The sequence below is a fragment of the Camelus ferus genome, chromosome 8 (genome assembly GCF_009834535.1).
Source record: "Camelus ferus isolate YT-003-E chromosome 8, BCGSAC_Cfer_1.0, whole genome shotgun sequence".
Classification (NCBI taxonomy): Eukaryota; Metazoa; Chordata; class Mammalia; order Artiodactyla; family Camelidae; genus Camelus; species Camelus ferus.
Genome location: NC_045703.1, coordinates 57,496,677 through 57,510,226, shown reverse-complemented (window position 1 = coordinate 57,510,226; position 13,550 = coordinate 57,496,677). Strand labels below are relative to the sequence as shown.

General features: G+C 35.2%; 1 protein-coding gene across 1 annotated transcript in view; it reads right to left on the bottom strand.

The window, feature by feature from the left end:
* ADGB (androglobin) overlaps positions 1-12,141 on the bottom strand; it is a 147,584-nt gene extending 135,443 nt beyond the window's left edge. Inside the window, exon 1 of the mRNA XM_032485112.1 lies at positions 12,037-12,141. Within this exon, the coding sequence (XP_032341003.1) occupies positions 12,037-12,110 (74 nt within the window). The 5' untranslated portion in view covers positions 12,111-12,141. The remainder of the gene's footprint in view (positions 1-12,036) is intronic.
* Positions 12,142-13,550: the final 1,409 nt, after the last annotated feature.

The window sequence follows — 13,550 nt, the reverse complement described above, 5'->3', positions numbered from 1 at the left end:
ATGGGATATGTTTACATTTATTTATGTCTTTAATTTCTTTCAGCAATAGTTTGTAGTTTTCACTTTACAAGTCTTTCACATCCTTGGTTAAGTTAGTTCATAAGTATTTTACTCTTTTTTGATGCTATTATAAATGGAATTATTTTGTAATTTACTTTTCAGATTGTTCTTTGTTCATTATAGAAATGCAACTGATTTTTGTGTGTGTTGACTTAGTATCCTGATACTGTGATGAATTCATTTATTAGTTATAACAGTTTTTTTATAGAATCTTTAGGGTTTTGTACCTATAAGATCATATTATCTGCAGATATTTTTCATTCTTCCTTTAAAATTTGGATGTCTTTAATTTCTTTTTCTTACCTAACTGCTCTGACTAGAACTTCCAGTTCTATGTGGAATAGCAATGATAAAAGTGAGCATCCTTGCCTTGTTCCTAATCTTAGAGGAAATGCTTTCAGTCTTTCATCATTGAGTATGATATCCTCTGTAGGTTTTTCATATATGGCTTTATTATGTTGAGGTAGTTGCCTTCTATTCTTAGTCTGTTGTGTGTTTTTTGAATCATTAAAGAATGTTAAATTTTGTCAATGGCTTTTTCTGCATCAATTGAGATGATCATATGTGTTTTTTTTCCCTCATTCTGTTTATATGGTGTATTACATTTATTCATTCTTACACATTGAGCCATCTTTGTATTCCAAGAATAAATCCCACTTGGCCATGGGGTAGAATACTTTTACTATGTCACTGAATTCAGTTTGATATCATTTTGTTGATAATTTTTCATCAATGTTTTTAGGAGCTATTGATCTGCAGTTTTCTTTTCCTGTACTATCTTTATCTGGCTTTGGTATTAGCCTAATGCTGGCCTCATAGAGTGAGTTGGAAAGCATTCCCTTCACTTCAGTGTTTTGCAGAAGTTTGAGAAGTACTGGTATTAGTTCTTCTTTAAATGCTTGGTAGAAGCCACCAGTGCAGCCATCAGCTCCAGAGATTTTGTTGTTGTTGTTGAGAGACATTTGACTACTGATTCAATTTCTTTTCTAGTTATAGGTCTATTCAGATTTTTTATTTCTTTGTGATTTAGTCTGGTAGGTTTTGTGTTTCTAGAAATTTATCCATTTCATCTAAATTAACTAATTTGTTGGTATATAATTGTTCATAGAATTCTTATACTTATTTTTATTTGTGCAGAATTGGTAATAATGTACCATTTTCATTTCTAATTTTAGTGATTTAAGTTTTATCTCCTTTTTTCTTAGTCCATCTAGCTAAAGTTTTATCAATTTTGTTGACCTTTTCAAAGAACCAATTTTTGTGTTTTTAATTTTATCTATTGCTTTTCTAGTCTTTATTTTGCTTATCTTGGTTGTAATTTTATTATACCTTTTATTTCTGCTAGCTTTGGGTTTTGCAGCTGATAAAAACAGGTCTAGTCTTGGCCGTATGTGAGTCTTCCAGTTCCTTGGGGTACTCTTTTTAAGGCCTTGGGTAATTTCTCATGCATTTGTGATTTAAAAAAAAAAGCTGAAATACCTGAAAGGAAAACTCAAACTAAAATGCCTGAGAAAAAATACATAAGAAGGATTTTAATGGTAGATTAGATATTGAAGAAGACTGATGAATTTGAATAAATAGCAATAGAAATGATCCAAATGGAACACACACACACACACACACACAAAATGACAATAAATAGGGCATCAGTGAACTCTAGAAAAACTTCAAATAATCTAAGTGTTATTGGTGCCATCAAAGGAAGGATAGGAGATAGGAAAAAAATTTGAAAAAGTTATGGTCAAAATTTTTAAAATTTTGATGCAAATGATAAACTCACAAATTCAAGAACTTCAATTACCTCCAAACTCAAGAAACATGAAGAGTATTATGCCAAGGTACAATATAAGCAAATGACTCAAAAGTAATGGTGATAAAAAAATCTTTAGAGCTAGATAAAAAAGACGTTACATGCAGGGAAAGAAACAAAAGGAATCCAGCAAATTTCTCATTAAAAGCAATGCAAGCAAATGGGCAACATTTTCAAAGCACTAAAAGAAAACAATCTGTCAAGCTAGAACTATACACCTAGTGAAAATATTCTTTTAAATAAAAGTGATACAAACACTTTTCTCTGACATTAAAAAAACAAAAACTAAAAGCAGTCATCAGTAGAAGTTCTCCACAGTAAAAAATAAAAGAAGGCCTTCAGGCAGAAGAAAACATTATATCAGACGGAAATATGAATCTATATACAAAGAAAAAAAGAACATCAGAAGTAGTGACTACATGGCTAAATATACAAGTTATTCTACTATTTAAATATCTTTGTAATGCAATTAACTACTTACACAAACATAATGTAGTATCGGGTTTATAACATATATAAAAGTCAAATGTATGAAAACAATAGCATAAAGTTGGGAGGTGAATACATATACTATTATGATGTTTTTATATTAAATGTGCCTGGCATATCATCAAAAGAAAGGATGATAAATTAAAGATGTGTACTATAAACTGCAAAGAGTTTACAGTAATCAGCAAAAGAACACAAAAAGTCAATAAAAGGGATAAATAGAAATAAAAAATTATCCAATATATTGCAGAAGAGAAAAAGAGACACAAAGGATAGAGCAGAGAAAACAAATAGCAAGATAATAGATTTAAACTTGGCAATATTAGTAATCACATTAAATATAAAGAGTCCAAACACCCAAATTAAGAGATAGACTGTAAGATTAGATAAAAAGCAAGATTCAACTAAATGCTATCTATAAGAAATCCTTTATGTATATATAAAGATACAAATAATAAAAGAATTGAAAACGTATATCAGGTTAACATTAATAAAGATAAATATTTTAAAAAGTAGATTCCAGAACAAAGAATATTATCAGGGATTAAAAATGTAATTTCAAAATGATAAAAATGAAAACTCATTGAGATAATGTAATAATCCTAAATTTTGTTAATACATGAGGTGAAAACAGATAGACCTATAAGAGTCAATTGTATTTCATAAGCATAGTGGAAGATAGGAATATCACTCATAATATCTGATAGAACAAGCTGATGAAAAATCAGTAAGGCTGAGAAGATATGGACTATAGAACACTATCCATCAAAATCAGCTTAATTGATTAATTTACAGAACACTTTAGCATACAGATGCACATTCTTTTTAAGAACACATACTTCATTTCTCAAGATAGACCGTAATGTAAGACATCAAATAAGTCTCAATAAATTTAAAAGAACTCAAGTCACACAAAGTATTATCTCTGACCAATGGAACCATTAACCAAAAAAAAAAAAAAAAAATCATTAATAAAAATTATTAACAACAACAAAAAAATCCTGGAAAATTCCAAGATATTTGGAATCTAAATAAAATATGTATGATGAACTAATGTGTTAACAAAGAAATCAAAAAAGAAATTATAAAAGTATTTGAACTAAATAAAAATGAAAATACAGCTCATTAAAATGTACAGGATGCCACTAAAGCAATACACAGAAAATTTATCACGCAAAATATTGGAAGAGTCAAGTCTCAGAGCAATGTACTTAGTTTCTACCTTAAGAAAAGAGAACAAGTTAAATCTAAAGTAAATTAATAAAAAATTAGGACCGATTAATGGAAATTGAAAACATACAAATGAAAGAGAAAAATCAATAAATCAAAAAGCCAATACTTTCATCAATGAAACTCTAGTCAGATTGATCAAAAATATAAGGGAGAAGATAGATACAAACTACCAATAGAAATGAAAGAGGGGACATCACAGCTGATCCCACAGCTATTTGAAAGATAATAAGGAAATATTACAAACAGCTATGTCATGTATTTGATAACTTAGATGAAACGGATCAGTTCCTTGAAAACTAAAAATACTCATTAAAGAAAAGATAGACTGGATTGGAGATACTGAATATCCCTGTATGTATCTATTAGTAAAGTGAATTTAACATTAAAAAACCTTCCTACAAAGAAAACTCCAGGCCCAAATGGCTTCACTGGTAAAATCTACTTGAACATTTAGGGAAGAAGTTATACTAATTCTATACTAATTGTTGGCAATATCATGGCCAAATATCAAAATAACTATGATGAGCGAAAGAAGCCATACAAAAGCCATACAGATGGAAGTTTATGATTCCATTTATAAAACACTCTAGAAAACACAAACTAATCTATAGGGACAGAAGACAGACCAGTGATTGCCTGGGGACTGCAATCAGGGCAGGGCAGAAGGAAGGGACCACCAAGGGATCAAGGAAACTGTTCTGAATGGTAGATCTGCTCATTATCTTGTTTGTGTCGATGCTTTCATGTGTGTACATGTACATCAAAACTTATCAAAATGCATCCTTTAAATATGTGCTATTTACCGTACGTCAAATTTATATCAATAAACCTGTTTTGTTTTTTTTTAAAGAAAGAATAAGAAAAGCCTGGGAATTTTAAAAGGCAAATTTAGGGAAATCCAAACATCACTTTGTGATAGCAATACTATCTGTTCCTAGAGTCAAAATACATATTTGAATTAGATCTAGAGTGTATGATATATTTGATTACAAAATCATATCCAACAAAATGTATTTTTTCTACATATTCTCCCTTTCATGTATACCTATCCCTGGTAAATTAAACTCTGCATAATTTGGACTTGAAAAATAGTCAAAGTTGTCTTTACATATATTGAGAGTAGTTTATATTTGCATTAGTATGTTTTATAATCTGGTTATTAATAAAACACTAATAAAATAACTTTTTGCAACTTAAAATCACTCATTAATCACATACCTAGCAAAGATGACAAAATGATCTAAAAAAATTCTTAGGTCAATTAACAAGATTATATAATAAAATGAGAAATAAATATAAGAGTTAAAAACCAAAGAAAACTTTAGCTGGCACAAAATCATTAGAGACGTCTAAAAGAAAAAAAATTTAAAAAGCAGCAGAATCTTATTTATACACACACACATACACACACACACATATGCTGCTATATATGCTTTAATTAGATTACTTTCACTGTAAAGATGTTAAAACTTTAATAAAATGAGGGTCTGGAATTGTGCCATTGTTTTCTTCAAGCATGCTGTTCAGGGTAAAGACATGATTTTATTCATAGTGGAGGCAGTTTATTTATGCAATGTGCAACCAGCATGCCTTATTAAATAGTGTCAGCTAATATCCTGAAGGAATTAGAATATGAATAGAATACACAACTGTCTTAATTTGGGTTATGGGCATTCTGAGCCCTCTTCTTCAGAAATATTAAATATGTCAGAAAATAAATGGCAACCTCTAAAAAATTAAAAATAGTTAAAGCTAGGTTTTGATGTCAATGTTTATTCTCTTGGCTTGATTAAAAATATTTAATTGGGTATTTAACTTGAAAAGTTCAAAATTTATCTTTTTATACACAGTGTTTGTGTGAATATGAAGATAAATAGGTGAGGGAGATTAAGAGGTACAAACTTTCAATTACAAAATAAATGAGTCACAGGTATGAAATGTACAGTGTGGGAAATACAGTCAATTATTATATAATATCTTTGTATGGTGACAGTAACTAGAGTTACATGGTGATCATTTTGAAATGTATAGAAATATTGAATCACTATTTTGGGTACCAGGAACTAACATAGTGTTGTTGGTCAATTATACTTAAAAAACAAATAAACAAACAAAACTCATAGAAAAAGAGATCAGATTTGTTGTTACCATAGATAGGTGTGGAAAAGGTGGAGTTAGATGAAGGTGGTCATAAGGTACAAACTTCCCGTTATAAGGTAAGTAAGTACTAGGATGTAAGGTACAGCATGACAAATATGATTAACACTGCTGTAAGTTATGTATGAAAGTTTTTAAGAGTAAATCCTAAAAGTTCTCATCACAAGGAAAACAAATTTTTTCCTAATGCTTTAGTGATGTATCTACACGAGATGATGGATATTCACTAAGCTTACTGTGGTCATCATTTCATGAAATACATAAGTCAAATCATGATGCTGTACACCTTCCCCTTATATAGTGCTGTCTGTCAATTATATCTCACCAAAACTGGGAGGAAAAAAGTAAATAAAATAAAATAGCATTTTCTGAAAAAAATCAATGACTTAGTTTATATTCTCAAATAACAAAATTAATGAGAATAAATACACACAATAACAAAGATGCAAAGGCAAAAGTGAAATAGTTAAAAACAGTCCTTCATCAGCACAGAAGAGGGGGAAAAATTGCTCCCAACTTAGAAAAAGCAAATAATGGCTATATGGAAAAAGCAGATCTTAAGATATAGATGGAATTGGGGCTTGGGCAAAAGCAATTATAAACAGAGAAAAGAGGATGGGCAGAGGCACAAAGGCAGAAAAGTGGAAGAATGTAAATACTGTAGCTGGCTCACTCTCTCTTTCAATCTCCCTCTATCTCTCTGTTTTTGTTTTTTTTTTTTGAAAAACATCCTACTCAGTGGAATGGTGTGGTAAGACTACTAATAGTATTACAGAGGAATTGGAATGTTTTCTCAGTGGTTCTATGGGAGTTAATAAAGGCTCTAACTAGAGGATGTCAGGGAAGACAACAAATGCTGAGTCAAGGTAGAGAAGCAATTTGAAGGGAAGATCAAAAGAACATGGAAACCAGCTAGATATGGGCAAAGGAGGGTGAAGGTAAAAAATGACTGCTCTCTAGACTCAAAGTGTCAGGGAGAATGGTAGTAAGATGCTCTAAAAGGAACGTGGGAAATCTACGCTTTTGGGAGAGGAAATGAAGACCTCCATTTTGGACATATTTTTCTGGGAGTAAAAGAGCACATCCAAGGGATCTGGCCACTTGAACTCGAGCTCAGTTACAGGGGAAGAAATGTTATGGAAATGACAGGCCAGCCAAGAAACAAGCACCACTTGGAGGGTTGGAGTACTCAGATTTATTACGCCGGCGGGCTCAGAGGGGCTTCTGCTCTGAAGCTCTGAGCACCTCCAAGACGTGCGCATGAGGTTTTATAGGGTTAATTACAAGTATGGGGCTATTAGCCAATAAGGTTCAAACAACAAAAAGCAAGGAATCAGTACACTGGAGCTTATCAATTTGGAACAGATCACGTTACTGACACTTGTTGAGCTTCGATTTACAAGTTAGCTTGTTAGCCCAGTAAACTGACCCTAAACTTCAGATTTATGAGTTAGCCCAGCAGAACTTAGATCAGTAAACCGACACTTATCACACTTAGATTTGTGACTTAGCTCATTAGCCCAGCTGGGCTTTTCCTTCACAGGACCACAGATGCTAATTTAGTCGTCCTTGGTCAGGGATGATTGTTTCAGATCATCAAGAGGGCTAAGGAAGAGGAGACTTATGTAATGTAATGAAGAATGACTTAACTGTGAGTGTAGAAGAAAGAAAACAAAGCAGGAGCAGGTCAGAGGGAAAGAAGTACTCCAAGAAAGGACAAAAGAGGGTAGATTTAGCTGGAGTGACACACGGTCCCCTGTAGGCAGCTGAACCCTCTTGAGAGACAGGGAGGAATGAACCAAAGGGAGAGAGCAGAACAGGACAGGGCTGCTTCTGCTGCTCTGATCCCAATGTACACCGGCCGCTAGAACCTTTAGCTTCTGCCATCTCCCAGAATCCGACACGGTCCAGCAGCAAAGCTGCTGCTTATAAAGAGCAAGGACAAATGTGATATGTGAATACATGTGATAGTGTCCATAATGACTTTAACCAAGATCCACGAGAGAAAAAACGGGCCCATAGTACCTGTGGGCTAATACATGCATGAACTTTAGTTAACTTTTTTTTTTTTTTTCTTTTAAACCAACTCTTTTTTCCTAACCTAGTTATTTGTCTATGGTGCAAACCAATCCCAAATCCCCACTAGACTTTGACCTAAGGTGGAGTGAACATGTGGTTTTGTCCCTAATTTCTAATTAATGCATTACAATAGTATGAGGAAAAGACCTGTTAGCAGTTTGCACAGTTCAGCCTTCACCTTTGACCTTGACCTCACTTGGTTAAACTTTCAGTGTGTTTCTGCTCACACCTGAGGCAAAAGCAGGCAAAACAGACCTCAGTTCTTCCTGCTTCCTCTCCTCTTGTCTTGTGTATGCACAAGTTTTGATGACCTGGAGTAGCCTTTCTCTTTAATTTATAACTAAACTAGACACATTTCCTCCCTGAATCAAAGATTGAGAAGTGAGGAAATGGGGACAAAAAGGGCACACTGACCTTTTGAGAAATTTAACTGAAGTAATACATGTAATTCTGAAACTCATCAGATCAGAAGGATGGAATAAAAATAATCACAAAATATTTGGAGTATGGTATTCATTTTGGCACCAGCCAAAAAAAAAAAAAAAGTATTTGCTTACTTTAAAAATGTACCATATGTTAATTCGGCCATACAAATTAGCATGGCTATAGACTTAGACCCTGGAATTAACTACCCTGGACCTACCCTGGGAAAAAATGTAATAAAATTTCAAAGCGCCTAGTTGAATACTTCTGACAACATATGCATGTCTTCCTTGTTGAGGGTAAAAGTGAGAAAGATTAGTAATATTTCTATCCAATCTTTCAGATTATACAAATTATATCAAATTATACAAATCATATCAAAGGTATATTTTTAATCCGTCTTGGATGCAGGTTTTAGTCATTTTATCTCACATTAAGTATCCTAATCAGTTTATAGATTATTCAGTGCCTTAATTTCAATAGTCTGTGACCTGGAAATGTCAAAGTACTATTAAAGTCAACTAATATATTTTTAAATAACCACTTTTATTTGAAGCAATATTAGTGCGCTCATCTAGAAGCATTAACAACAGTGCTATGAGTTTCAAAGTATAACTCTGAATTTTTTAGGTAACAATGAAGTATGATTTCTCCTCCAAACTAAACAAAATAGAAATTGGTTGATTAAATCAAAAAGATTTCATTGTCTGGAATGATTTATAACCCATGTCAAATCTTAACAAATTATTAAACAAATGCTCAGATTAAGATTTTTTCAAAAGGAGGACTGGTGGCAGACCACCCACTAAGACTAACATGGCAGTAGTCCTATCCTCATTAAGCCGAGCTTTTGCTGAGATTTTTATATTTAAAAAATATGCAACAGACATTTATATTGCCCTAATATGCGCCAAGTGTTATCCCTTGTCCTGGGATGATTAACGGGTCTCTTCCTTCTGGGCTCTCACAGTCTGTCTCTGGTTCTGAGTCACAGGGTTTAATGGCCAAGCTGCCACACACGATTCCCATTTTATCTCAATTAAAGTACGCTCATTTATTGAAGACACATTGTACCAGGCCCTGAAGAGACTGCAAAAATAAACAAGGCAAGGCCTTCAGACACTTGTCATTGAATTTCGTTTATACTTTTTTTTCCCTTCTCTTTTCAGACATGGTAGTATCATCACCTGGACAACATCACCACTGCAACGGAAAATCAGTAACTTGGCTTTTGTAATCTTTGACCACAAACATCTTACAGGTCTGCTCTGTCCCCACTGATCTCCTCCTCTCTCCTTTAAAAAAAGGTTCCTCTCTATCCTGGAGAGTTCCCAGAAGCATGCATTCCTGCATTACCTCCCATTATCATCACCCATTTCTTGCTAGCCTGATTCTTAATTCAGCATGAATTCCATGCAGACAATTGTCAAATTATACCTAGTAAATCATCATGTTGATATTGAAAATAATCTATGTTTCCCCATCACATATAGTTCTAATTCCTTAATCTGTCCCTCTCATTTTGCGGCATACTCAGCTTGGATCCTTGATGTGCCAGTACATTCATATGAAGCCCCTCTGCTCCAGCCAACCTGGATGTCTTTCTGTGCCTCAAACATCTCCATTGCTTGCACTAGTCATCCCACTCGCCTGTGCCTTTCAAAATTGGAGAATGGCTGTTAGAGGGAGGTGATGAAAGGTCAGCTCCAGTCCGAAGTGATCTTCCTCCTCTCTGATGCATCATTTTGGAAATGTCAGGATTTCTCGAATCTAACCCTACACCAGTATGTGGTTCCTTCCATTATTTCCAACAAGTTCTCCCTGACAAACTTGGCATTACTGTATATTTCTTAGTTATATCTATTTGAATCTTAGTTTTTCCTCTGCTAGATCATAAATCCAAGGACAGGTACCCTGTTTTGCAATTCTTATTCTCCCAGCCAGCCAGTGACTTGCGCATGAGAAGTGCTCATTAAATAGTTGGGAAAGGAACATAAGTAGGCCTTTCTCTAGGGAAGTTTCTGTCCCAAGGGGTCACCTTTTAAATTGTGAGTACTTATGACCTTAGTTGTTGCGGTCCAAAGAGGTTACCTGGGGAAATCACAAAACTCACTGCGAATCCTGGATTACTACCTGCCCTGCTCCTCCTCTTACCTCTCTGCCTTTTTTCTGTGGAGCTATAAGGACTAGACCTGGAAATATAAAAAAAACCTCCCTACTGCCTCTCCTCTCCCCCATAGTGTGTGCCTGTGCTTTTTTTTTTTTTCTTTCAGATCTCTGGTGGTAGAGGAATATATCATCTATTATTTATCAACCATTTATTGCATGGTTTCACTGGAGCAGCTCTCTCTGAAGCTGGGATAACCAAGAACTCAATTTAATTCTCAGTAAGATATTTATTTTTCTATTTTATGTTGCTTTCATGGTATTAATCATAATTTGACTTGGGAATAGATGTTTTCAAATTTTTGTATAGGCAAATATGTTGATTTTTTTGAGAATTCTATGACATTTGCATGGCATTTCAGTAAGTAAAGATAGACTAACTTGAGCTTTAAGAAATATATTTTGTTCTGTTTTAGAAAGAGGTCTAATAATATTTTATCACCATAAAGAATCTTGAAAGTTGTATAATTCTTATTAGTTCAACAAATAAATGTTCAATATATGTTTGTTTGGTCTTAGTTTTAATGTGCTATTGGAAGTGGAACAAAATTTGGGGACTACAAACACCAAATTGTGTCTCTATCTCAAACTTTCCGTTAAAGTTCCAAATATTTTAGCACTTCAAGTGTAACCATTAACATTTCTAATAACTCTTAATACTTAAATTGCATGCTTCCTTTTCCCTTTTTTGCATTATTAAAATACAAAAACATTATACTTAATATTTTCAAGAAGGTCACATATTTGTTCTGGTATCACTACAAATCCTCAAATCCTTCTAGTGGCATCTAAGTAATGAAAGCATTTTTGCAGTGCATACTAGTTTTCAAGTTGATTAAAATGGTTTATCATTTCTAATTATCATTAGGTACCGATAATGAAAGGTATAATTTGTGACAGTTGTTAGGACCATAAAAAATACTGTTCTCAAAGATGAAATTTTAAAAAGATGACACTTCCAACTAGAAAAATAAATTTAAGTTTTAAACATTTTACTATATTTTTATATATAGTATAAATTTTATATATAAAATTCCCTCACTTATTATGGAACTAGTAGAGTTAAAAAAATCTGAAAGAATCATGGAAGTTTGGAGCTGGAGGGAAAAATAAAGTAGAGAAGGCAGGACAGGGAATGTTGGAGTGGGAACAATTTTAAGTAAATGGCCCTTCATTTAAAGAAGAAAACATTGAATGTCCAAATAAAAAATGACATGATCAATGTCTCAAAAAATGGTGCGAGGGTGAACCCTAGAATAGTTGATTTCATTTTTGCTGATACAGAGAAATAGCGAATACATAAAACAGAAATAATTTAATCTAATGTAAAAGCTGATAGCTCAGTTACCTGGCATGATTATTCTTGGTGATTCAAAGTCATATTTACTTATGAATTTGGTCACTGCTGGACATAAACGGTTCTGGATCGAGGTGTGCATGGAGGAGAAATAGGGACAAGAATCTCCCGGGTCTGGGTTCCCACAGAAGGTACAGACGCTGCGAGGAGACCAGCTAAACTCCTGCCATGGCAGAGTTCGCTGCAGGGAAGCAGCACAGGGAGGAGCGGAAAGGCCTAAGGGGTTAAACCAGGGGTGGGATGGCAGACAGAGTTCCCTTACTCTTTAGATTTATCCGATCCGTGCGCCGAGTTGATACGATGCACCTCTTTCTTTCTGGTTTGTTTGGAGGTCATGGCAGGGGCTGAGCTCGGAGCTCGGAGTAGGCTCTGCGACCCTGGCTCGGCGTCCGCCGTTGCCAGGAGACGCCGACGCGCGTCCCGCAGCCGCGCGGTGCAGGTGCCAGCGCGCCTCTAGCGAGAGCGGCTCCACCGCCGAGAGTGGGGGTGCGAGAGCCCGAAAGCTCAGGTCGCCACATGCCGGTGGAAACCTAGGGGTTGAGTGTCTGGGGAGGAAGGCGCCGCGGGCATGGATTTGACGGTAGGATTGATGGGAAGATCTGATAAATTGTTTTCCTATCGGGTTGACACTGCCAGGTGTTGCCCTTTGAAACCGTAGACGTATATCGACTCTCTCTTGGATTTTCAACTCTTTGAAGACGAATACTATGCGAGTCCGTTTTCCCCAGGTCTGCTCTCCGGGGAACAAGTTCCTTCAGTAACAATTAAGGAGACATTATGGACACACTGAATTTACCAATGGCTTGAAAATCGTGGGTTCAGTAATGAATCCACTGGGTGCAGGAGGAATCCCTGCAGGGAAGGCAGGATCGTGACACCCTTAGTCGTTTGAGGTTTGGTAATGATGATGTCTGTGATTAAATAAGTCGGCCCTCTGGGTTGTTGACATGAAAGGATAAATCCATGTCATGGAATGGAGTGGCCCTTAAAACACTCACTTGGGAAGGCACTGGAGCCAGATGACAGGAATCCAAGCGAGCCAAGACCCATTAAGCTGGAGGCTTAATGGGTCAGCCAATCCTGGTGGTATTTATAGGGTACCTTGCCTTGGGCAAGTTCTTCCTTTTGAGCCTCAGTTTACTTACTTGTAAAACAGGGAGATGCTAATAGGTAAGACAATTCTATTTTGAGGATGAATAAGATATATGTGAAATGTTTGGCACACACCAAAAGCACAACAAATAGGGGCCCCTAATTTCAGAGATGACAGCTCAGATGCCTTCAAGGAGTAGACGGATAACATGAGTGAATGAAGCTAAAAGTTCATTAAAATAAAACTAAATATTGCTCTGGCCCAACACAACCTCATTTCAGAGAGATTTAACTATGTACAGGCCTGAGGTTGAGAATCTCTATCACTAGTTGGCCTCTTCCATGAGCCTAGAAATAATTAAGCGTCTTTAACAAAGACATTCCTTCTGCTCTTGGAACTGCACACTGCTTGGGAGCCCAACTCTACAGGGAAGAAGCAGCTTCCTGCAAAGCAAATCTTTCAACTGCTCTAACAAATGAGTGCTCAGCCTTCTCCACTCAGCATAGCCTTTGCTTTGTCAGACTGTCCCAATCTTACTATTGCGGGTTACATAGATGATAATCAGACAGCGAGGTCTTTGTAGTTCTATACGTTAATGTTATGATTGAAGAAATGCCCTACAAACAGCTGTGTATGTGAAGACAATGAAGACATCTTAAGGGCCCTGCCTCATTCACCCCAGA